Here is a 26892-nt window from a genome sequence, read left to right as displayed (position 1 = left end):
CCACACCTGTATATAAACCCTGAGTAGGGATCTGTACTTTAGTTTTAGAATAACCCTCATCCAGTAAACACCTGTTGATTGTTCCTCTGCAGTCTCTGTCGATTTATTGAAGGACACCATACATCAAAATTCACGGATTTAACAGTACCAGGGCAGGTGAACAAGTTTAAAAACATGGGAATGATACATATGCTTTGGAGAAACCTGCAAAGGTGAGCCTGGGCACAGTAAACAGAGCTGAGTATGCAGGCACAGAAAGACAAGCAGCGGCGGCCGCTGGCCGAGCCTGACCAGCAGGGGGCGCCCCGGGAGCCGGGTGATTGACAGGCCTCACCTGGCCCGGATCCCACGTGGGTGCGCAGGAGGTGGTGGAATGGGTGACGTCACGGGGGCGGGGGTTACGGTGTGACGCAGCGCGCTGGCAGGCCTGCTTCAAGATGGCGGCGGTTTGAAAACAAGCTTCTGACAGACGGCAAGATGGAGAGCGCGGGAGCGGGGGACTGGAGCCGCCGGCGCACCCAGTACCCGGGCCCGAGGATGAGGCCTTGCGGGTAAGAGACAGACCGGGCCCCTGCGGCTACACCGAGGAAGGAAGCCCATGAGAAGCCGCCCTGGCCCCGATCTCGCCGTCGGCTAGCGCCCGGTGTGGGCTCCGCCGTGCCTCGGCCTTTGTCCGCTGTTGGTCACTTGCTGGCCGCCGGGGCTGCAGCCCAGAGGGGGTCCGCACGGCTTCATTGTGCAGAAATCCGACCCAATCTTCCAGCACAGGAGCAGTCCGCCCGCCCGGGCCGGTTGTCAGACCCTCAGTGGCGGTGGTTCAAGTCCCACTCCAGAGACTTGAGCACCTACTGAGCAGTGCTGAGGGAGTGCTGCACTGTCGGAGGTGCCGGCTTTCGGATGAGACGTTAATCCGAGCCCCCAGAACTGGTTGGCAGACAAAAAGCCAAGAGTTGGAATAAACGGGTCTTTTTCCGAGTGGCAGGCAGTGACTAGTGGGGTACCGCAGGGATCGGTCCTTGGACCCCAGCTGTTCATAATATATATTAATGATCTAGACGAGGGAACTAGATGTAATATCTCCAAGTTTGCAGACAACACAAAGCTGTGTGTGTGTGCTGTGAGGAGGATGCTGAGAAACTCCAGTATGATTTGGACAGGTTGGGTGATTGGGCAGATGCATGGCAGATGCAATATAACGTGGATAAATGCGAGGTTATCCACTTTGGTGGCAAAAACAGGAAGGCAGATTATTATCTGAACAGCAATAGATTGGGAGAAGGGGAAGTGCAACGAGACCTGGGTGTCCTTGTGCACCAGTCGCTGAAGGTAAGCATGCAGGTGCAGCAGGCGGTTAAGAAGGCAAATGGTATGTTGGCCTTCATAGCGAGAGGATTCGAGTACAGGAGCAAGGATGTCTTGCTGCAGTTGTACAGGGCCTTGGTGAGACCACACCTTGAGTATTGTGTGCCGTTTTGGTTGCCTTATCTGAGGAAGGATGTTCTTGCCATGGAGAGAGTGCAGCGAAGATTCACCAGACTGATACCTGGGACGGCAGGAATGACGTATGAGGAGAGATTGGGTCGATTGGGCTTATACTCGCTGGAGTTTAGAAGAATGAGGGGGATCTCATTGTAACTTATAAAATTCTGACAGGACTAGACAGACTAGATGCAGGAAGGATGTTCCCGATGGTCGGGGAGTCCAGAACCAGGGGTCACAGTTTAAGGATAAGGGGTAGGCCATTTAGGACGAGATGAGGAGGAATTTCTTCACCCAGAGAGTGGTGAACCTGTGGAATTCTCTACCACAGAAGGCAGTTGAGGCCAATTCATTAAATATATTCAAGAAGGAGTTAGATATATTTCTTAAGGCTAAAGGGATCAAGGGATATGGGGAGAAAGCAGGGACAGGGTACTGAATTGGGATGATCAGCCATGATCTCATTGAATGGCGGAGTAGGCTCGAGGGGCCGAATGGCCTACTCCTGCTCCTATCTTCTATGTTTCTCTCTCGGGTGGAAGTAAATGATCACAAGCCATTATTTCGATCAGGAGCAGGGGAGTTCTCCCTGCTGTCCTGGCCAATATTTATCCCTCAATCAAGATCACTAAAACAGATGATCTGGTCATTATCGCATTGCTGTTTGTGGGAGCTTGCTGTGCGCAAATTGGCTGCCGCGTTTCCCACATTACAACAGTGATTACACTTAAAAATTGACTGTAAAGCGCTTTGGGACGTCCTGAGGTTGTGAAAGGTGCTGTATAAATGCAAGATTTTCTTTTTCTCTCCCCCGCTACCACCACACAGGCAGCCCATTACAGCTCATAACTCGCTGTGTAAAAGAATTTCTCTTAATCTGTGTCCTCTGGTTACCCAGTGTGACTTGTATTGATTCAATCTAAAATAAGCATGTTTCTACTTGCTAATCAATTTTTAGATCTCTGCAGAGCAGCATTGCAAAACTGAGTAGAACTTCTGTGACTGTTCCGAAACTAGTTGGAAATAGTTCCCATTCTCAGTCGAAAGCTAACAGACCCCTCACTGCAGGAAGAGAGCCCACGATACATTCCTGACCCAGTCAAGCCCCATTAACTGTTGTCAGATTATCCTGGTCCACAAATAATGGATTGTCCCTGACATGTGCACATCCTATCCCAATGTACCATGCAATTATCATATGACATTCTTCTAACTTCAGAGAAATTACTAATTTGTAGCTAGTTTTTGTATTGTGGGTCTATGACTGCCCAGAGTCACTTTACAGTCAGTGGATTGTGGTGCCCTTTGAATCATTCTGGAATAGTCAATGTTTTTTGTTCAGCAAGTCTCCCATCTATCCTTGTATGGATCTCAGAGCTGGAGTACATGACTTAGTTAAAATCCAAGATTCAGCCATGTACTCCCCTAGTCTCCAGCTTCTTCATGAGGTCTGCACGAGACACTAAGATGAAAGTCTCTCATATTCCATACAGACATCTCCACTTCCTGTCAATTTATTCAATGCGCTCAAATTCTCTCGGGTCTCTGGAACCTTGTACCCCTCCCCACTCCGAGGATACAAGTTGTGAAAAAGTGGAAGTGTTCCAGGACCATGGGCCGTTTCCCATATTCACCATGTCCTAAGGCAAACCTGAGGATCAAAAACTGCAAGGGGAATATTGATAACATGAGGGGATGGCCAAAACATTAGCATATGGAATTTAATGTCCCACATCAGAGCTCTCTAATCCTGTTTCCCTGCCTTTTCTTGATGCCCTTCAATATGTTTCCTCCAAGCATTTATATGATCTCCCATGAACTGTCATGACTCACTTGGCTTCAACAGTGACTTGCGGTAATGTGTTCATATTCTAAAAACTATTACTACCTCTTTATTGCTACAACAACTGCCGTTTATATAGTGCCTTTATCGGACATTAATACCCCTTGTCATTGTCACTATTTACCCTCAAAACTTTGAACACTTGTTCTCTGGCCCTCCGCTCCATTGAGAATTGTTTTAATCCTGTTTAGGTTATTTCCATTCTTTTTCCTGCATTTATCACATGCCCACTCCCATAATCGGACTGTGCCTATCCCGTAGTCTCATGCATGCTTTGTTGTAGTTTGGCATTGTCAGCAAATTTTGATATTGGCCCGTCACTGTCTGTGTCCAGATTTCAGAGACACATTGCCAATTACATCGTGCTAATCCGAGAAACATTTTTTTCTCTGCTTTTTATCCTTTTGTCACACTGTTCATGCTACCTCATTACATTTAATACTTTAGTCTTCAAGTCCCTGATGTAGCACATTATCAAAAGATTTTTGAAAATCAAAATATAGCACCGCTGTTCCTTGGTAATGAGTTCCCACATGTGTCAGATACCTAGCTGGCCGTAAATGTGTCTGTAAAAAGTATAGCTTCCTGCAGTATTTAATTTACTAATTGAAAACATTTGCCGAGATTGCTGAATGTCTCGGACGTGTATTTTTTTTAGGATATTCTATTTGGGCGGGCAGGGAGGTGAGGAACAACAACTCTCCACCTGAATGGCTTAAAGTTGAGGCTGTGAACCAGGACTCTGCGTCTAAAGCATTCGCTCAATGAAAGCAAGACACTTACAATGCACTTGTATGAAGGAAAAGGCCCTGTAAGTGGGAGCACAGCACAGTAAAGATAAAATAAAGATTTGCATTTATATAGCGCCTTTCATGTCCCAAAGTGCTTTACAGCCAATGAAGTACTTTTGAAGCGTATTCACTGTTGTAATGTGGGAAACGCGGCAGCCAGTTTACACACAACAAGCTCCCACAAACAGCAATGAGATAATGACCAGATAATCTGTTTTAGTGATCTTGATCGAGGGTAAATATTGGCCCGGGTGTTGCAACAATTCATCAGTCATTAAACTAATTGTAGTCTTGTGAAATGTGCTATTTTTTATGCAAGTGCGTCCTTGGGCAGTAATTCTAATGACCGATTGCATAAGGAAGATAAAGCTAAGATGTGTAGAGCCTGAAAAACATGGGAATCACTGTTCCGATCATATTCAGTGCTTTGCAATTGTAATTAGCAATGTCTACCGTATGTTTCACAGAATCACAGAATCACAGAAACCCCACAGTGCAGATAGAGGCCATTTCGGCCCATCGAGCCTGCACCGACACATATCCCACCCGATCCCCGTAACCCCTGCACCAACACATATCCCACCCTATCCCCGTAACCCCACGTATTTAATCCCCCTAACACTAAGGGTCAATTTATCATAGCCAATCAACCTAACCTGCACATCTTTGGACTGTTTGTTTGCTGACTATACTTCTGATTGTGCCAAATGAGCATAAACTATCTCCAAGGATCTTGTAAAGTTTATTTTAAGCCTAATCTTTAGATCTAGTTGCTCAAAACCAATGGGACCAATTTAATTTTCCATAAGTGAGGGGCCCAAATCGCGCTCAAATGAAAGTCCTGAGCAAAATGCTGCACTTGAGAGTTCCAAATTGCAATGGGGATTGGAACATCAAGGAGATTGGTTTTCTTTAAGACAGGGTAACAGATCATTCTGTCTTTGACCAATAGGTGTATTTCCCGTTCTCACTCCATCACCACTTATATCAGAATCACTATCATTGAAGTCACTGTCTCCTTTTCCACTGTCTTTTCCACTAAATACATTCTCTGTCCCCGAGGGCTGTGAATGCTGAGTCTTTGAGTATATTCAAGGCTGAGATAGATAGAATTTTGGACTCTCGGGGAATCAAGGGATGTGGAGATCGGGCGGGAAAGTGGAGTTGAGGTCGATGATCAGCCATGATCTTATTGACTGGCGGAGCAGGCCCAGGGGGCCGTATGGCCGACGACTCTTATTTCTTATGTTCCGCTAAATACATCTTGACCAGGATGTGCAAGGGGCTTTCTATCTTGGTGAATGACTGAAGGTTCCATGATTAAAACCAAGCTCTGACATAAAGCTCTTCCCATCTGTGCCAGTGACTTTATGGTCTGTTTCAAGTTAGTCAGTTTCGCAAGTGGAACGAAGCTGCATATTTCCATAAACCTCTAAGAGGGGCTAGTGGCCTCACAACAAAGGAGCGTTTGATAAGCCTGTGAACAGATTGTTAGTAAGTATGTGGTATTAAACTTTTTGGACAGTGATGAGTGCTGGTGGTGTGAAATTTGTTATCTAGTGGAGTCTCGGTGTATCTCCTGCTTCTTTCTCCTCTTCCCCACCCATCCCCAGGAAAAATATGCAACCATTCTTCAAGTTAACAAGTACCCGCTAAAATGAAAATGTGGCCCTCGGCCCTGGATAGAGCTGCCGCAGGATCTACAACCGCTTGATGCAACATTTAGTTGGGTTTGCTGCAGAACTTGGTTTTAAGGTTCTAGAGTTCTTGATTGTGACTTTTTTTAAAAATGCTGGTCTGAATGTGAAAGGAGGTGCAGGTGCCAGCTAATGTTTTATTGATAACTCTTGATCTTAACTGTGGTAGCACTGTGGAATCCAAACTTCTAGCTGCACGTTAAGTGGAGTAATTCTGTACCAACACAGCCTAAAGTTAACATTGTGTTGACATTTTCAAATTCTCTGTCTCTTGCTTGTATATTACTGCACCTCCACATCCTTAAAAATGAGTTTCTAGATGGCTAATAAAGAATTTTGGTTAGGCCATGTGATTTGTATGACTGACTGAAGAGCATGTTTGATTTGGTTTGCCTTTAGCCTGCCCATTTTTCCTGTTTGATAAGCAACTTGAAACACCCACTTGTGAGGCTGGGTGAGTGGGTGGTGTTTGAATGCTGATCCCCTGGGTTAGTGTAAATTGTCGCTAATATTTTCAGTTGCTTTGAAATTAGACTGAAACTAACATAGAAAAATGTTTAAAGTAAATTATAACACAAATAATGTCAATTCTACTAATTCCTTTTGATTGCTCATCAGTGTTCCCTGTAAGCTGTGCTTTGTTCTGCGCTTTGGTCTGTTTCTTTTAGTGCGTGGTCCCTTTAAAGTTCTGCGCATGTGCGGTATTTACAATGGCGAAGTCGGTGAGCGGCCTGCGCGGGACCTTTCCCATTACTGCGCGGCCACGCATCTTAGAGGGAACATTGCTCATGATGAAGCCTTGGCTTGACCAGTTTTTAAGATTAATCTCTAATATTGTGCAATCGGACAGATACAAAAATTGAGGCTATGATAATAACTGGAGTCACAATCTGCTATATATAACATTAGAACCTTGTTTGTAAAGCTGTAATTTCCTGGCATCTGTTTTCTTTTTTTCTTAAAATGTAATGCAGCAACATCTCCTTCTGTGATGTGGAAACTAATGATATGTCATTTCAGTAAATGAAGGGAAAATTGCAGGTATAGCTTTCAATGTACAGTACACAGCAATATTAATCCTGTAATTCAACTTCAGAATATTGGAAAAACATGTGCACTGGAATCTGACTAGATTAAGATTTTCTGCCATTCTGTCCTATTCGCTGAAGTATTGAGACTAGCCTGTGTGTTATGGTGGCAAGATTGCAGTGAGCCTGTTCTGAATTGGTTGAAGATTGGCATCTTTGGAAAGCTGGGAGGTGTCCAGATGGAAAACAAAACCAAGATGGACAGGAAGACCCGAATGGAAAAGTGATGAAATAGACAGCTGGTAGAGAGGAGAGTGTGATCACAAGGTCTCACGACATTTTATAACTAGCTTCTTTGTACTGACTGCCATCGCGTTCTTCCGCTTGTCGTCTTGAAACTCCTTTACTCCGTGTTGCTGCTAGAACTTAATTTTCCCCGCAAATAATACCCAAAAAAACTCTCAACTCTGATCCTCCCATTTGTGTTCCTACCCAGTTATGAGCTTGTTTGGTCCCAATTCCTGTTGTGCTTTGTGTTGTGAAGGATGTTGACTCAAATAGAATTGGCACAGTCCTTAAGCAGAGGAAATTGTGAATCTAGTTGCTGCGTTCCTTCATGATCCAAAACCACTGATGAACTGCGGTGTGTACAAACCAATATTTTGCAGCTGACTGACTGAATCTTGATAAATTGAGTCATAGGGTACACTTCATTTCACTATGTTGAAAGTTTGTTTTTCTCTCATTGTTCAGAAATAGTGTTCCCTCAAAATAGTTTAGGCAACTTGATAGTGTAAACTAAAAAGGCAAAAAGATTTTCATACTGTTGATCAATTGAAAGTGCAGTATTTTTTGTAATGGGGGCGTAATAAAAGGGATCATATCAGCTTTGAATCCTGTTTGGTGCATAACTTGCATAATTTATTTTGTGTGGGGGTGAGGAAATAATGTAACTTTGCAGAACTTTGGCTAAAATATCCTGACTGATTAAATCAGATCATATAAAATGTATCGAAATAGAACCCTTGAAAAGTTAAAGATCATGTGGTATCACAGCTATGTGGGTCATATTTATTTCCTATCAAAGTACTTTACATTAAAACAATATTGGCAAAATTAACAAAACAACAACTACTTGCATTTATATAGCGCCTTTAATGTAGTAAAACGCCTCGAAGCGCTTCACAGGAGCGTTAACAAACATAATTTGACACCGAGCCACATAAGTAGTTATTAGGACAGGTGACCAAAAGCTTGGTCAGAGAAACGTTTAAGCAGCGTCTTAAAGGAAGAGAGAGAGATAGTGTAGGGGTTTAGGCAGGGAATTCCAGAGATTAGGGTCTAGCCAGAAGAAGGTATGGCTGCCAATGGTGGAGCGATGAAAATCAGGGATGCGCAAGAGGTCCGAATTGAAGGAGTGCATCTCTAAAGGTTGTAGGGCTGGAGGAGACTACAGAGATGGGGAGAGGCAAAGCCATGAGGGATTTCAAAACAAGGATGAAAATGTTTAAATCGAGGTGTTGCTAGACCGGGAGCCAGTGTAGGTCAGCAAGCACAGGGGTGATGGGTGAACGTGACTTGGTACAAGTTAGGATACGGGCCGCAGAATTTTGGATGAGCTCAGGTTTGCGGAGAGTGCAAGGTGGGAGGCCGGCCAGGACAGCATTGGAATCAGTCACTCTGGCTTCAAACTTGTTTTTAGAGCTATGTTGCATATCTTGCATATTTTTGACAATTAACTGTAGCTCGAGTGCCATATATTACTCATCCTGATAGCAGTCACGAGAGTAATCTTCTTAAAGTATGTGCTGTTTAAAATTGTGCACATTTTGTGTTTCTTTTTCACCTATTCTGTTTTCTCATAGTATCTTTTTTTCTGCAATTTTTGTGGCCTGTTTTTCTTTCTGTCCTTTATTTCTGCTCCCACTGGAGTTCCTTGAGCATAAATCTTGGCTTTTAAAGCCACACAAGTGTGACAATAAAGATGGCTGGTGACTCAGGTGCTAAGTTAGTCACTTCTTTATGATGTACTTAACATTGTTCAGCAGACTGTTTAAAGTTGTCATTGTTGCTGGTGAATTTCAGTGCTTCCTTGAGACCAAACCTGACATTTGATACCAAATTGGCACTGTTATCAACAACTGTGTTTATTGTGTTTACACGTCATCGCATTCTATTCCTGCTTTGTTTTTTTAGCCTAGTTTTAGTGCCTCTGGTATTGAGGTCAAAACCGTTACTAGTACCACCCTGGCAGGGATGAGTAGAATCAGATCTGTGATCTATTGAATTTCAAAGCAATATTTTTGTTGGACCCTGGGGGGTCCCACTAAAATAAATGTAAAGATTTTTTCCCCCAAGTTGTAAGTATTTTGTAAATTACTATGCCTTTTACACAGATTAGAAAACAGTCTTGTTATCCAGCATTTTCTGTTATTTCGGATTTCCAGCATCTGCAGTATTTTGCTATCGTATTAGAAAACAGTCTGTTCCTATGGTATGTGTGTGAAGGAACAGCGTTCTTAACTTCAGACTCAGAAATAGCAAGGTCCACAGTAGGGTTTCTGATTATTACCGTATCCTATTCGAGTTTCTCTTCCTTCCCCCCCATATTAAATCACCTTTCTCTTTGTCTGAAGCCGGCACTGTACTTTTTGTGGTTTCTTTTTTTCTCTGCATTTTATTATCTTTTTAGCGATGGTACAGCTTGCCAAAATGAGTAAATTTACACCCTTTCAAATATTTGTCCCAGTCAGCTTGAGTTACATGGTAACTGGACAAGAGAGTGGTGACCTGCAGTAATTGTGCTCTGATCTGGCTGCTAGGAGGTGCAGCTTGGGGCCATTATCCCTCAGAATTTTCCCCCTCTCTGGGAAGCACCTGACCTCCACTCTATATATTTCCGTAACATAAACTCATGTTTTAAGTTTTTTACCCACTTTTCCACAAAGCATTTAGAAATGTTACCTGTAAATGTTTTTTTTTAAAGTGTATTCATGCAATTTTTTTTAAATGCACTGAGGAAAGATGGTTTACTGTGGTCCATTCATTTCTCATCCCTTCTAAATTTGCCTTACTTCAATTTAAAACCATGGCTTGTGGCTCTCTCCTCTGCCTCTCAAGCCTGATATCAAATTCAATCATAGTATGATCACTACTGTATTTGCAAGATGTTCCCTTACCATCAGAGTGTTGACTATTTCTAGCACATTACTCATCACTAAGTCCAGCATAGCCTGTACTGCAAGAGGGCTTTCAATATGCTGGGCCACCCTGCCAGAATATCTTTAGTGGACATAGGGGATGGAAAGCCTCTTGCATGTTTTGAAATCTATTCCACCCAATCTGGTAGTGCCAATCAAACAGCCGCAGTTAGAACTCCATTAGCCATACTATTATAGAAACATAGAAGATAGGAGCAGGAGTAGGCCATTCGGCCCCTCGAGCCTGCCCCGCCATTCAATGAGATCATGGCTGATCATCCAAATTCAGTACCCTGTCCCTGCCTTCTCTCCATATCCCTTGATCCCTTTAGCCTTAAGAAATATATCCAACTCCTTCTTGAATATATTTAATGAATTGGCCTCTACTACCTTCTGTGCTAGAGAATTCCACAGGTTCACCACTCTCTGGGTGAAGAAATTCCTTCTCATCTCTGTCCTAAATGGCTTACCCCTTATCCTTAGACTGTGACCCCTGGTTCTGGATTCCCTGACCATCGGGAGCATCCTTCCAGCATCTAGTCTGTCTAGTCCTGTTAGAATTTTATAAGTTTCGATGAGATCCCCTCTCATTCTTCTAAACTCCAGCGAGTACAAGCCCAATCGTCCCAATCTCTCCTCATACGTCATTCCTGCCATCCCAGGTATCAGCCTGGTGAATCTTCGCTGCACTCCTTCCATGGCAAGAACATCCTTCCTCAGATAAGGCGACCAAAACTGCACACAATACTCAAGGTGCGGTCTCACCAAGGCCCTGTACAACTGCAGCAAGACATCCTTGTTCCTGTACTCAAACCCTCTTGCTACGAAGGCCAACATACCATTTGCCTTCTTAACTGCCTGCTGCACCTGCATGCTTACTTTCAGCAACTGGTGCACAAGGACGCCCAGGTCTCGTTGCACTTCCCCTTCTCCCAATCTATTGCCATTCAGATAATCTGCCTTCCTGTTTTTGACACCAAAGTGGATAACCTCGCATTTATCCACGTTATATTGCTTCTGCCCAATCACAGAACCTGTCCAAATCATACTGGAGTTTCTCGGCATCCTCCTCGGAGCACACACGCCCACCCAGCTTTGTGTCGTCTGCAAACCTGGAGATATTACATCTAGTTCCCTCGTCCAGATCATTAATATATATTGTGAATAGCTAGGGTCCAAGGACCGATCCCTGTGGTACCCCACTAGTCACTGCCTGCCACTCAGAAAAAGACCTATTTATTCCAACTCTTTGCTTTCTGTCTGCCAACCAGTTCTCTATCCAAGTCAATACCTTGCCCCCAATCCCATGTGCCTTAATTTTACACGCTAATCTCTTATGCGGGACCTTATCGAAAGCCTTTTGAAAATCCAAATACACCACATCCACTGGTTCTCCCTTATCTATTTTACCAGATACATCCTCAAAATATTCCAGTAGATTAGTCAAGCACGATTTACCTTTTGTAAATCCACAATTATCTACCATCTTGGTTATTTACCATGATTTTCGAGAATATCCTTTTGATGCACAGCCCACTATTTCATCGCCTCCTCTTGAACCGAACAACATGATTTTTTTTTTGTTCTTTCTATACTTACCTTCATTCCCTTGCCTAGGGTATTTCTGTGCCAGAATATTTGCATTTGTGTATTCCTTTTTGCATCAAAACACTTTACACATTTTAAGTTGAATTTTTGAGGTGCATTGAATGTTATGGAGGTAAACATGGCAGCCATTCTGAATCCACAGCATCCTGAAAACAGCCATCAGATGAAAGGCTAGTCTGTTTTTAGTTGAAATTGATATTGGCAAATGCAGTGGGAGAAATCCCTGTTCTTCAAATAGTGCCATGGAATCTTAAATGTCCACTTGAACCAGCAGAGTTGGCAGACAGAACTTCGATTTAACATCTCATCTGAAAGACTGTCCCTCTTCACCATGCAGCACTCCCTCAGTAATGCCCTTGAATGTTGCCTTAGATTATACACCACTAGCTGGGGAGCCCCGCGTTGCGAGGGCAATTTTGGGGCGCTTGGTCTCCCTGCCCCTGTGTGTCCCCCCTCTTTTCTGATGGATAATGGGATGTCCTATTTAAAATGGACATGTCTACGATGTAGCCTAATGAGCTCTTTTAATCGGCCCCAAAAAACCATTGCCAATTCCATCCTTTCTTTGCACATGTCTGTGCACTAAGCTGATGTTTAAATATCCTAGGCTTGGGAGAGTAGAAAAGTGCTGGCTCATGCCTATTCTAATAATCGTTTCAGCTTGTCTCAGTCAGTAGTACTGTATCAGAAGGTTGTAGGTCCAAGCCCCATTACAGACGTGAGCAAATAATCTAGAGTGACACTTCAGTACTTGGGGAGTGCTGTTGTCAGAGGTGCCAACTTTCAGGTCAGATGCTAAACAGAGGCTCATTTGCCTGCTCAGGAATTTGGTCCTAGAAGTTTCCTAGAAGTAAAGGGAATTAAGGGTTACGGGGAGCGGGCAGGAAATTGGACATGAGTCTAGGTTCGGAATGGTCATGGCCCTGTGGGTAGTGGAGCGGGCCCAGGGGCCGTGTAGCCTGGTTCTGCTCCTACTTCTTGTGTTCTAATTCTGTGTTAGATTTCAGGAGATGGTTATATTCCTGTTCCTGGCTGGGGTGGAGATTGTCTTTACAGAAGGTAAGTACTGTAGAAAATATAGGGACAGAGTGATCTCCTGGACAAGTTTCGATCGTTTAGATGGGTCGGAGAGGAATTTCCCAGATTTTTTTCTCCCAGATTGGCCATTGGGTTTTTTATCTGGTTTTTCGCCTCTCCCGGGAGATCACATGGGCTCGGGTGGATGGAGAGTGACAGAAGATTTGAGGTTAGCATCAGATCAGCCATGATCTTATTGAATGGTGGAGCAGGCTCGAGGGGCCGATTGGCCTACTCCTGCTCCTATTTCTTATGTTCTTGACTGTCCAGATTCTCTCCATGTTATACACTTCTAGCTGATAGAATTGCATGAATGTGTTTAAAGATAGGAAATGGTTCTTTCGCAATAACTATTTGGTGTAAAGCAGTAGCATCTGTGAATCGTTCACATCGGGAAATGGCATACTGCATGCTGACCTAAAAAATTATTCAAAAACAAACCACAGCAAAAGCAACATTTTCACAATGCATGAGTGACAGTTAATGTTGTGGCCTAATTAGGTTATAATTCAGTACGGCCCAATACCCTTCAATAATGGTGACAATTACTACTGCCTGTCTTGACAGTCAAGACACTTAATGCATTCATATAGTGTTCCTCTGTTCGCTATTTATGCAAATCTTAACCCTGACACCTCTGCTAAAATAGCAAACCGAGGGATATTATAGCATTAAGCACTCATCCTCTCATTGGCAACAGTCATTTCTAGCCTATAGTGGTTTAACCATACTTTGTGGCATTTATTGAAACATTGAAGTTTAAAGATGAAAGAAAGTGTTGCAGGAACAGTTTCTGTTCAGTGCACTCCATTTTATAGAATAAATGAGTTGATTCCTTTAGAATTTGATCGTTTTCTTACTGGCATGAAGACCTGCAGGTTAGGGTCCCCTCGATGCTAGGCCATTCCAATGATATTGCCAATGGAGCGCATAACTGTGTTCTGGAGTGGCTCCATAGTAAATAACGAGAACTGTGACCTTAAACCGGTTTGAAAACCAGTGGACCTGGGGGGGGGGGGGGGGGGGAGAACTATGCTATTGCCGCCCTATAGTGCAGTTTCCCGGGATCTTGCAGCACTCCTGCCAGTTTTGAAGTTGAGGCCCCCCTTTGTTTCTTATGGTCTTGCGTACTCCCCATTGGAGCAGTGTAGCAGGGAAGGAGCACTTGTTTCATGCTAGTAAGAAAAATGACATTCTTACTAAAACTTCAAAATAACATTCTGAAAAATGAGTCGAGTAGCTTGAACGAAAATAATTTTCCCCTGGCCCCAAATGTCCTTTCCTTTGTAACTATTGCCTCCCTAGTCTGATGGCCACACACTGAGTTTTGGAAAATAATACAGGGGTAGTAGAAAAAAGCTTTGGGATATGGGGGTTACAATTTGTTGTGTATATAATTGATTTTCTTTTCCACTGTCAAATCATTAGTGTATCCAGCATAACGTACTTTATCAACTCATTGACAAAATGTAATTTGGGACAAGGTGCTGTCCTGTTTCTAATGCCGATGACTTGTACTGCTCAACGTTCATTGGGTGGCCTCTAATTCTGTCCCATATTTGTGGTGAGGATGTGACTGACTTGTACTCAATGTGCCCAGCGGATCGTCGTCTTGTGAACTTAGACAGAGCGTTGGAGGGTTATTTAACAACAGGTTCCCATGGATTGAAATGGGTGGGGGAAATTAAAAGAACCATGTGTTTAAAACTATAATCCCACAGTGTTATCAGGGGCAACTGATTGAACACCTCAAAAAAAAGTGTTACACCTTTTGAAGATGTAGAATTGAAGTTAATTGTGTTTTGATGGCCTGAGGCAACCTTCCTTCCCCCCACTCCCTGTAGAGTAAGTTGAGGAGAGAGATGGTAGGTTGCAAGAGGAGCCTTTTAACCAGTACTTGAGCTTGTTTAAAAAAAAAACAGAATTCTTAATCTTCAAAATGAATTAAAATTGATTTATCTTAATTACCATCTCCAGTAGCGCATTATTTTAAAGCGCCCTTCTGAAATTTTTTTTTTAAAGGTACACTAGTGAGGAAAATTAACTTTATGATCAACTAAATAAACAATTGGGACACAACTTGTATTTTAAAACTTTTTCACACTTTTTCTCTTTCCCCTCCCCTTTAGGCCTCCATGCACCAAACTTTTGTTGGGGAAGTTGGTAGATCTGTGTTCAGGCTTCAGGCAGTGCCATTTGTGAGCTGGAGGCTTTAGTAGATGTTCATCCTTACCTGGGAAAGTATCCAGTCTCTCTCTCACTGCCTATAGAGCAGCCAATTTGCCATGTGGAGGAATTGTATATTTAAATACCCCTTCACACTTTGACATACATTGAAGCACCAGCATATAGTGCCACATGTTTCCTGCTTGTGGAAGTTTAATTTGTGATTCTATGAACTTTTATGATTGTTATCCATGCTCAGCTTCTTTTGTATTCCTTTCTTGCAGGTTAACATGTTGGATGTTTGTCGTGCATCTTCCAGAATGCTGACGCGTGAAATCAATGGATAAATGCAAGCATGTGGGGCGGCTCCGGCTTGCCCAGGATCATTCAATCTTAAACCCTCAAAAATGGCATTGTGTGGACTGCAATACTACAGAGTCAATGTGGGCGTGTCTCAGCTGTTCACACGTTGCTTGTGGACGATACAATGAAGAACATGCCCTCAAACATTTTCAGGAAAGTAAGCACCCTGTGGCCTTGGAAGTAAATGAATTGTATGTATTTTGTTATGTTTGTGATGACTATGTGCTCAATGACAATGCGACAGGTGATTTAAAATTGTTGCGGAGCACATTAAGTGCAATCAAGAGCCAGAACTATGACTGTACAACTCGAAGTGGTAGGACTTTACGATCGATGGCAGGAGGTGATGACTCTTACCTTTCTCGGGGCTGTGCACAAGCGCAGCTGCGGAATGAAGATAGGATGTTCACAGCACTTTGGCACCGGCGTAAGTCGCTCATGTCTAAAGTGTTCCAGTCTTGGTTCGCGCTGACATGCAGCGGCAAGCTGAGACTTGAAAAAGAACAATTAAAGGAAGAGGCTGAAATGAAAAGGGAAGAAGCCAGGAAAAGACGACAAGCGCTAAAACGGCGGCTGCACGACGAGTTGCTGAGCACACCACCACGGAAGAGTTCACGTATAAAAGAACCCTCTGAAATTACTGACACATCAGCTCAACAGACACCAGCAAAATATCCAGCAGTAACAACTGGCCTTACCTCGAGCACAGTTAGATTGAAAAAAATTGGTGATTCTCCTATTAAACGGAGGCCAACGGTAACACCTGGCGTGACGGGACTAAGGAACTTGGGTAATACCTGCTACATGAACTCCATTCTACAAGTGCTAAGCCACTTGCAAATATTTTGTGAGTGTTTCTTGCATCTTGATTTAAGTCAAACCCAAGAACTGCTGGCCAGTACAGCAAATGGGAAAACTAGGTCCTCCAGCAAGCGATATTTGGTTAGTGACATTAATTCAAATACATCTTTGATAGATGAGGAAAAGGGGTCAAGGCGACCCAGTCTTTCTGAAGGATTAAGTGGGGGAGCATCTAGGAGCAGAGATAGGGAGCTGATTCAGCTAAAGGAGCCAAGCTCAAAACATATATCTCTGTGTCACGAACTCCATACCCTTTTTCTGGTCATGTGGTCTGGCAAGTGGGCATTGGTATCTCCCTTTGCTATGCTACACTGTGTATGGCGACTGATCCCAACATTCCGTGGATATGCCCAGCAGGACGCTCAGGAATTCCTCTGTGAGCTATTGGATAAAGTACAGCAGGAGTTGGAAGCTACAAGTACAATGTATACAGCCCCTATTCCAATATCACAGCGGAAGCTAATCAAGAGAGTCCTGAATGTGATTAACACCATTTTCCACGGACAGCTACTCAGTCAGGTACTGGTCATGTTACTTCTCAAACCTTTACTGTGGCATTTCCTGAATATTTAATTGTCAAAAAGGGGTGCATTACCAGATTGATTCAAAAGTTCCAGTTTAAGAAAATCTTTATTTTTTTTATGCATTTCAGCTCGGCAGCAAAGATAACAATACAAAATCGGGGATGCGCAAGAGGCCAGAATTAGAGGAGCGCAGAGATCTCGGAGGGTTGTAGGCAATGTTCCCTCTAATTTTGTTTGGCGCCACGTGGGCCATTCAAATGACTGCATATGCGCGGTTCTAGTATTGAAAAGCCGGCTGCACGGAAGACCTGGAGCGGCTGTGCAGTTTACAGGTAACATTGGTTGTAGGGCTGGAGGAGGTTACAGAGATCGGGAAGGGCGAGGCCATGGAGGAATTTGAAAACAAGGATGACCATTTTAAAATCGAGGTGTTGACCAGGTGCCAATGTAGGTTAGACAACATGGGTGAGGGGTGAATAGGACTTGGGACGAGTTCGGGTACAGGCAGCAGCGTTAGGATGAGCTCAAGTTTACGGTGGGTGCAAGGTGCGAAGCCGGCCAGGAGATCATTGGAATAGTCGAGTCTGGAGGTAACAAAGGAATGGTGAGGGTTTTTGCAGCCAGTGATCTGACGCAAGAGCGGAGACAGACAATGTTAGGGAGGTGGAAGTAGGCGGTCTTGGTGATGAAGAGGGTATGGGGTCGGAAGCTCCGCTCAGGCTCAACTAGGATACCGAGGTTGCGAACGGTCTGGTTCAGACTCACGGTGGCCAGGGAGAGGGATGGAGTCGTGGCTAGGGAACAGAGTTTGTGATGGCGACCTTGATGGCTTTGGTCTTCCTCCCTTAGAGGAAGTTTCAGCTCACCCAGTACTGGATGTCGGACAAGCAGCATGACAAATCGGAGGCAGTGGAGGGATCGCAAGAGAGATGGTGGTGAGGTAGAGCTGGGTGTCATCAACGTACACGTGCAACCTGACGTCTTTTTGGATGATGTCGCTGAGGGCAGCCTGTAGATGAGGAATAGGAGGGGTCAAGGATATATGCTTTGGGGACTCCAGCGGTAATGGAATGGTGGAATGGGAAGAGGTGCCATTACAGGACATTCTCTGGCTACGACTGGATAGATAGGAATGGAACCGGGCGAGGGCAGTCCCACCCAGCTGGAAATCGGAGGAGAGGCGTTGAAGGAGGATGATGTGGTCAACCGTGTCAGAGCTGCAGACAGGTAGTGAAGGTTGAGGAAGAATAATTTACCATGGTCACAGTAACATACAGTGTAATTTGTGACTTTGATGAGGGCCATTTCAGTGCTGTGGCAGGGATGGAAACCGGTTTGGATAGGTTGAAACATGGAGTTGCGGGAAGGATGTGCCGTGCAGAATCCTACCTGGCAATGACGTTTAGACTGGTTTAACTTGGAAGCTGATTCTGGGAAACCCTTGTCTTCCAGGGATGATTGTCTATATTACTATAATATTAACCCTAAAATGCTAACTTGGATAACTTTATTAGTGCAATATTAATCCTAAACTAAAAATAATACACAAGAATATCTGTTGCTGCCTTTTTTAAATTAATTTAATTTAAATGTTTTCTACCTCTTCTGCTCTTACTGATTTTGGTTTAAAACAATTAACTTCTTCTGCCTTTGTACTCACTTGCTATTTTATCTACATAACCTTTTCAAACTATGGTTCCTGGACACTCGGGAGTCGACGAAGGGGTCCCAGGGACCTGAGCTTATCTCATTTCTGTGCTTTTCTGTATCCATTGAGACATTTCTGTTGGTCTAATGTTTTCTGAAATGAAAGCACTGGTTTCCTTTTGATCAGCTGACATTGCCTTTGGATGGGGGTTTCCTGGAGTGTTTGCAGGGAATCCTTGTCGGAAAACCATGGGCTTGTATAAGTTAGTATCATTCCAAACCCCATTGTCTAAAGCACTCGAGGGATTTCAAAGTGTTAAGTTTCATACTGATAAGGTGCCATATAAATGTAAGTATAAAGGTCATCTTTTCAGCTAATCAGAAACTAGTGCTGCAGATTGGCATGAGAAACTTATCAGAAGTTGCTGCAGTCAGGGAAGCCTGTGTATACAGCCATGGCTGATATTAATATGAAGCCTGTCTCACCGGTTACAGCAGTAAATTAGGGGGCTTGAAGCTATGTTGGGCCACCTAATGTCAGTTGCATTATACCTATTCTAGACTGGTTTCTGTGGAATTTAAATGTTCAAAGTTCCCTTTGCAGTGTCAGGATTGCACGTCATTTAGATCTGGATGTGGTTCAAGCCACAAACTTGTAAAATGGAGAGAAAGCAGAAGGGAAGGATGATGATCCTAAAATGTGTTTCTTTTGTGTAATGAAATCTAGATCCGATTTTTAAACATTTCTGTTGCTGTGGAATGGGAAGGTTGAGGACGTTGGTGATGTTGCATGTCATGTCAGCTACCTCTGTTTTAGATTTCTAAATGTGATTTGAAAATCTTTTAACCTAAGAATCTAGTAAAATGCTAGTGAACCCACTTGAGTAGTACAGTAACTTTTAAGAAAAATTGATCACATCAAGCATTGTAATTAGTAGTCTTTCCTCTTCAGTATGCTTTCAGGACCCGTTGAGAATGTTTTAACATGCCTCCCCAATCCTCCTCCTGCTCCAGCTCTGAACACTCTTGTTTCTCTCGCCCCTCATTGCTGATCTCATCCGCTGTTCGTTCGACCCCATTTCCTCTAAACTCCTGGCCACTCGGCTTCTCTTCCTGGTCCCTGTGCTAGCTGGTATTGTAAATGGTTCCCTCTCCTCCAACACTGTCCCCGTGCCTTTCAAGCCCACAGTCATCGCACCCTGCTGAATAAACCCCCTGTACCCCTCTCCTCACTAACTGCTGCCCCATCTCCGAAGCATTGATTCTCTTGTTGCTTCTCCGATCTGTGCCCATCTCTCATGCAACTTTTGTTTGAATCCCTCCAATCCTACCAGGCGTCTGCTCGTCCAACGGCAACAAAAGGGTCCTAACCAAAGTCATGAATGACATCACCTGTGACTACCTGCATTCGTTCTCCTCAACCTTGCTGCAGCCTTCAATACAGTCAGCCACACCATCCAGGTCCATGGGCCCACCCTCATTTGGTTCCACTCATGTCCATCTGATCATAAAGCATCTCCAGCAATCACTTCTCTTCCCAGCCCCACACTGTCTCCTTGACTTCCCTCAAGGTTCCATCCTTAGTCCCCTCCTCCTCTTCATCATCAACATGCTGCCCCTTGGTGGCAACATGCACAGACATAGGGACAGCTTCCACATCTATACGCAGCTCTGACTCTCCAACCCACCCTCCAACACCAGTGTCTCTGCTGTCAGACTACCTGTACGTACTTTGTGGCACTACTGAGGTTATAGCATGGAGGGTTATGGATAAGAAATGTGCACCCCACCATCCTGTGGTAACATGTTGGTGTTCCCGAGTGATATGATACAGCACATATTACCTTATTTACTAGCTCATTAAAAGTGATGGTGCACGAGATGAAATATCCCAATTTGCAACTTGGGATTCCTGCAGAAATCATCGATGAAAGCATTAATATTTCAGCATGTAACACATGAATACAGTGGAAGCCACATTGGTATACTGTATTCTGTTACCTTGCACTGTTCTGCATTTGAAGTAATAAATTCACTGAATTTGACTGTGCCAGATTCACCAGCATACTGTTCCTATGTTCTTGCTCAAGATCTAGGCAAGTTTGTACTTGTCTGTATAAGCATTAAATTACTGTCCTGTCACTCGGGAGTTCCAGTTTCACAGATCTTTGCAGCTCTTTTTTACATGTGAGCATAGACAGCAAGTGCTAGCAGGCCATTCATGTTCCATATGTGCACTTTTCACCAGAGCTTGTGGGCTAGCCATCAGTAGCAGGAACCTGCTCTTTCTGTTTTTTCTCCCTGCTCCCCACCAAAATAAAGACTGATAACGCTAAGGCGATTATTTTGCCCTAAAGCCATCCTAACTGAGATCAAGCAACAGCTCAGGGAATGTACCTGGGACCCTTTAAGGGCCATTTAGCTCAGTGCATTCTGGGTCTGGGTGAATAGGGTACAACACTAAAAAGGCCTCCATGGAACAACTTCTATTTTTGCATTTGAATCCTTGTCACTGGAGTCCATCTGGGTACACAGAGACTTGTTCTTCCCTCATGTCCTGTTTGCATATGCAAGGAGAGTCCTGAAATAATTAAATTTTCCATAATATTGACATTTTAAATTAAAATAACATTACTAAGTGGCAATGACATTGAGCCGGTCTCTCAAGTCAGCTTGCTCAGTCACCACGCATGCAAACAACGTACAGGAAACTCTTAACCGGCACCTAAATAACCGGAAATCTCTGTTAACCGGCAAAATTCAGGAGTAGGTTCAGGTAAGTTTTACTTCATATTAATGGCAGTTCCTGGATCTGTGGCTGTGTAATGGGGTTCGTGCACTTGTTGCTAAGCAACAGGGACGCTTGGTCTGTGGCAGGAGTTCCTGCACATGTTGCTAAGCAACAGGGGGAAGCCTGGATTTGTTGCTGTGTACGGAGCTCTTGTACCTTTTAAACTATACCTCTCTGTAATCCGGACTTTTTGATAAACCGGCACCACGCCGGTCCCGTTGGTGCCGGATAATAGTTTCCTGTACTGAACTTGTCTGGATAGCTTCGGTACCACACCATACAATGCTTGCCTGGAGGAGAAAGCTCATCTCATATCTAATCCATTTCTCATTTTCCAGATGTGTATTTGAGTAATAACTTTGTGTAACAGCCAAAATCATTTCACCAGAGCCAAAATATGTATGTGTCATCGTGAGCTGAAAATATAACTCTCCAAAACATGATTCTCATTTCTCCATAACATTCCCCCATTCTTTTTCTTTGCCTTTATCAAACACATTTTAAATATGGTGTAATATAGCCAGTTACTTGCAATTTGAATTTAAAAGTTACTAACCACTTTGCTGTAGGTGAAATATTCTGAGCCTACCCTAGATGTTTCGTGTTCCCTCAGAATAGTTGAAAATAGACCAGTCTAATTATGTAGAGTACTGTATACAGCCAGTGTGATGGACACTTAAGGGCACCCAACTGAAGAGAACACCCTTTCCTGTAAGTTACATAGTCAATTCAACTTATTACCTTAAGGCTCCTGTGCTCTGAGCTCTTTGATCAATATCCTTTGCCTCGCTTATTTGTGAGTGCTTAGGAGGGAGAATGGGTGACTCCTCCTGCATGGTTCTGTATTTCCAACCCCTCCATCCCCTCAGATTTTGAGACGGTTCTCTAAGCTTCCAGCGTTGCTTTTATTTGCCGGTGAGCCAGACCCTGCTGTTTGTAGCAGATTTAAGGGAAATGCATGCGATTTTTAGCGCTTACGTGCTTGGTTATACTTTTTATCTGCCTGTTTCTCCTAGATGATTGCTCACGGTGAGCTTGGTGGGTGCTGACTGCTCATTGCTATAACTCCAGAGCGCCCATTTTAATTAATCTGACAAAATTGCCCATTCTGCGAACCATTCAAGTTCTGTGCCCTTTTTATGTTCAGAGTTATTCAGGAAAGCAATAAATCAGCTTGCCAGGCAAACCAGTGTGGTGTTTTCTTGCTGCGTCAGAGTTAGTTCAGGAAAATAAGTTCACTTTGCAATAAAGTTTAGCTCCAGTGAACATCTTCCCTCAGAATAGAGTTCGGTACCTTGGCTTGGCCCTTTGGGCTAAGCTTCAAAAACGCATCAAATTCAGAGCCAGCATTCCTGTACCCTGCAGCTGGGCCCTGCTCTCTGGGAGCGAGGGTTGGATTTTATACCTACAGCCGGTATCTTTTCGCCTGACGGCTATTGAAAAGCAGTGAATACTAAACCGAGGCCTTTCCGTGTCCGTGATCAAGACTCTCCTCCGGGGAAAATGTCCACTAACGAGGCTCATAATGTGAAAAGGCAGAAGTTTGTAGAATGTTGCACAGCCAACTGTGCTCACTACATGTGAGAAGAATGTTATATTTCATTTTTAATAATATTTATATTTCAGCTGGGGCTAAAAATTCAGTCTTTGGCTGCCATTATGATTTTTCTCACGTCTTTAGAATCGGCACTGATAGGTTCTCATCTCTTCTGTCTTTTTAAGAGCCATATGGAAGTTTTTTCAGCATTTTCTATTTTTTGTTTTTTGAACATACCTTTGATAACCTCCCTCCTACCACTCCTTGATGTCCATTTTCATTTATTGTGATCGGTATTCTAATGGAAGCTGTTGCTGCTGTAAATTCCTTCGTCCACAGTGGCTTGCCAAGTTGGAGTTTAGAGGAGACTAGAGCCACCTGTACTAGCCTTGGAGTCACAGTGCTGCAATGAGCTGGGATTGTTTAATGCACCATGTACATTAGTGTCAGCCGTGGCTCGGTTGGAAGCACACTCGCCTCCGAGTCAGAAGGTTGTGTCCCGCTCCAGAGACTCGAGCACAAAATCTAGGCCGACACTCCAGTGCAGTACTGAGGGAGTGCTGCACTGTCTGAGGCGCCATGACACTATTCCGCAGGGGAGTTATCTTCGGCATCCTGGCCAATATTTATCCCTCAATCAACATCGCTAAAAACAGATTATCTGGTCATTATCACAGCTGTTTGTGGGAGCTTGCTGTGCGCAAATTGGCTGCCGCGTTTCCTACATTACAACAGTGACTACACTTCAAAAGTACTTCATTGGCTGTAAAGCACTTCGGAGCGTCCTGAGGTTGTGAAAGGCGCTATATACTGTAAATGCAAGTCTTTCTTTTATGTCTTGTCATATTAAAAGCGTGGCTTGATACAATGTACTGCTTTCACAAGTGAATTGCGTGGCTAGTATGAATACTCTGGGTAATATTTTGCATTCTGTCACTATAGAAAAAAATACTGTTCGATGGCCATCTTCATACGACGATAAATGAGGCAGTAAAGCTGTGAAATACCTGAATATAGCAGATCTAAATCATTCTGAGGGGGAAAGAGTTTAGTTCCAGTCATAATGTCAGAATACTTAACGTACTGTATTATAAAATTGACTACTCGGCAATCGGCACCCAGTGGTTTCAATTCCAGGTTTAGTATTTTAGTTCAGCCAATGTTTGGTTCCTATATAGGATTGACTTGACTCCATCCCTATAGAAAACCCATGCAAAGTTCTCCCTTCATAAGTAGTCTTTGCTCACAAAGAACGTTTACTGTGTGTGTTCAGTAGACAGCAACAGCCAAATAACTTTGAAGATCCGTAGTTCAATGTTTGTATTCCAATGGACTGAGGCAGTCATTCAAATAATGGCTACTTGGGATGGGAAAAGCTGTAATGGATTTTTGAGCGGGCTTACATAGAAACATAGAAGATAGGAGCAGGAGTAGGCCTTTCGAGCCTGCTCTGCCATTCAATGAGATCATGGCTGATCATCCAAATTCAGTACCCTGTCCCTGCCTTCTCCCCATATCCCTTGATCCCTTTAGCCTTAAGAAATATATCTAACTCTTTCTTGAATATATTTAATGAACTGGCCTCCACCGCCCTCTGTGGCAGAGAATTCCACAGGTTCACCACTCTCTGGGTGAAGAAATTCCTCCTAATTTCAATCCTAAATGTCCTACCCCTTATCCTTAGACTATGACCCCTGGTTCTGGACTCCCCGACCATCGGGAACATCCTTCCAGCATCTAGTCTGTCCAGGCCTGACAGAATTTTATAGGTTTCGATGAGATCCCCTCTCAATCTTCTAAACTCCAGTGAGTATAAGCCCAATCGACACAATCTCTCCTCGTACATCATTCCTGCCATCCCAGGTATCAGCCTGGTGAATCTTCGCTGCACTCCTTCCATGGCAAGAACGTCCTTCCTCAGATAAGGCGACCAAAACTGCACACAATACTCAAGGTGTGGTCTCACCAAGGCCCTGTACAACTGTAGCAAGACATCCTTGTTCCTGTACTCGAACCCTCTTGCTACGAAGGCCAACATACCATTTGCCTTCTTAACCGCCTGCTGCACCTGCATGCTTACCTTCAGCGACTGGTGCACAAGAACACCCAGGTCTCTTTGCACTTCCCCTTCTCCCAATCTATTGCCATTCAAATAATCTGCCTTCCTGTTTTTGCCACCAAAGTGGATAACCTCACATTTATCCACATTATAGTGCATTTGCCATGTTTCTGCCCAATCACCTAACCTGTCCAAATCGTACTGGAGTTTCATGACATCCTCCTCACAGCATACCCTCCCACCCAGCTTTGTGTCGTCTGCAAATTTGGAGATATTACATCCAATTCCCTCGTCCAGATCATTAATATATATTGTGAACAGCTGGGGTCCTAGGACCGATCCCTGCGGTACCCCACTAGTCACTGCCTGCCACTCGGAAAACGACCCGTTTATTCCAACTCTTTGCTTTCTGACCGCCAACCAGTTCTCTATCCAAGTCAATACCTTGCCCCCAATCCCATGTGCCTTAATTTTGCACGCTAATCTCTTATGCGGGACCTTATCGAAAGCCTTCTGAAAGTCCAAATACACCACATCCACTGGTTCTCCCTTATCTATTTTACCAGTTACATCCTCAAAAAATTCCAGTAGATTAGTCAAGCACGATTTATCTTTTGTAAATCCATGTTGACTTTGTCCGATCCTGTCACTGTTTTCCAAGTGCTCTGCGATTACATCTTTTATGATGGACTCTAGCATTTTCCCCACTGCTGATGTCAGGCTTACCGGCCTATAATTCCCTGCTTTTTCTCTGCCACCTTTTTTGATCTGTTCCTTTGGGTAGTTTCCAGCTGCTGACATTGATATGCGGGTGGGCGCCAAGCCCAGTCTGCTGCTCCCCTAGTTAGGAGATAGAGTCTGCACGGAGGCTCTGGCTTCAGTTGTAATGTCAGTGATGAGGACCTCTTTGCAAGTCCTGAGCAACTGGCTCGGGACCAGCAAAAACAAACTTAATTATTCTTTAGGTCCAGGTAAGGTATACTTAAGATCTTGGCTTTTAATTTTTTAAAATTTTGTAGGGTATTGTTTTTAGTGCGTGTTAAATGCCAACATTCCGTGAAGCCTGGGATTTTGATGGCTTTTAAGGCAAAAATCCAATGGATCTGTTTCTAACTGAGAATTGACTGTACCCAGGCAGTTCTTTTGTTCTTTCCTCCCCTTTCCCTGCCTCTGCACTTGCATAAAACCTGCTATATCTCTAACTTTTTCCAGTCCTAATGAAGGGTCATCGAGCTGAAACGTTAACTCTTTTTCTCTCTCCACAGATGCTGCCTGACCCGCTGAGCATTTCCAGCATTTTCTGTTTTTATTTCAGATTTCCAGCATCCGCAGTATTTTGCTTTTGTATCCAGGCAGTCGCTGTTTCGATTTTTGATTGGTCATTTAGTCTAACCACTGCAAAACATTTGATCACAATAGCCACTGTTTCTGTTCAACAAAAGAGGTTTACAAATTGGCCCATCCTGAGGCCAATTCCTGGTTCCCATCCTGAGGCCAATTCCTGGTTCCCATCCTGAGGCCAATTCCTGGTTCCCATCCTGAGGCCAATTCCTGGTTCCCATCCTGAGGCCAATTTCAGATTAATTGTTTTTATGTAAATTGGCAGGTGCTTATAAATCCCTGGCAGTTCCCCAAAGTCAGATGCCAGCAGGAAATGATTCCCTTTGATGATGCTTTGTGTGAGCTAGAAGTTTGCATGTGACAGTGTGATGCCTGAAGTATAGCAGGTGTGTCTCAGATCAGTAAATCGCTCTCGCAATCTTTCATTTTCATTATTGCTAGTAGTAAATGAAATGATCTTTCTGTGAAAGGACAGAGTTGTTCCATTTAATGCACAATGTATTATTCTACTGCTTGGGTGGAGCTATGTCCGCTTAACATCAAAAATTCTAAGTAAACAAGAGCCCTGGGCCAGAATTTAATTCTTTGACCATACACTGCACAGTTCCCGCACCAAAAATTGCCTTTCAAATTTGAAGTCCGAATCTCGGGATGATGTGCCTGGATTCTTTTCGGTTTGTGTGATTACTCAAGTCATTAAATCATGTAGGTCGACTCCAGCGGTAATAAGGTATCTTCTGTTAGTGAGGTACTCCATATGTTCCAAGTGACTGGCATTCAATTAAAACCAATTTACTGGAGGAAATTTAATCAGCTGCAAGAAATTTTCTCTCATTTGTATGACAAGGAAGTGTGAGTGACAGACATGAAATTTGCGCAC

The 26892-nt window shown here is 43.7% G+C and overlaps 1 protein-coding gene across 1 annotated transcript in view; it reads left to right on the top strand.

The window, feature by feature from the left end:
- The first annotated feature begins 400 nt into the window (after positions 1 to 400).
- usp44 (ubiquitin specific peptidase 44) overlaps positions 401 to 26892 on the top strand; it is a 58766-nt gene continuing 32274 nt past the window's right edge. Inside the window, exons 1-2 of the mRNA XM_086009878.1 lie at positions 401 to 551; positions 15174 to 16632. Coding sequence (XP_085866004.1) covers positions 15229 to 16632 — 1404 coding nt within the window. The 5' untranslated portion in view covers positions 401 to 551; positions 15174 to 15228. The remainder of the gene's footprint in view (positions 552 to 15173; positions 16633 to 26892) is intronic.

The sequence above is a fragment of the Somniosus microcephalus genome, chromosome 17, assembly GCF_052327205.1.
Source record: "Somniosus microcephalus isolate GS21.2 chromosome 17, FLI_Smic_1.0, whole genome shotgun sequence".
Lineage (NCBI taxonomy): Eukaryota > Metazoa > Chordata > Chondrichthyes > Squaliformes > Somniosidae > Somniosus > Somniosus microcephalus.
This window is presented reverse-complemented; position numbering and strand designations above follow the sequence as displayed.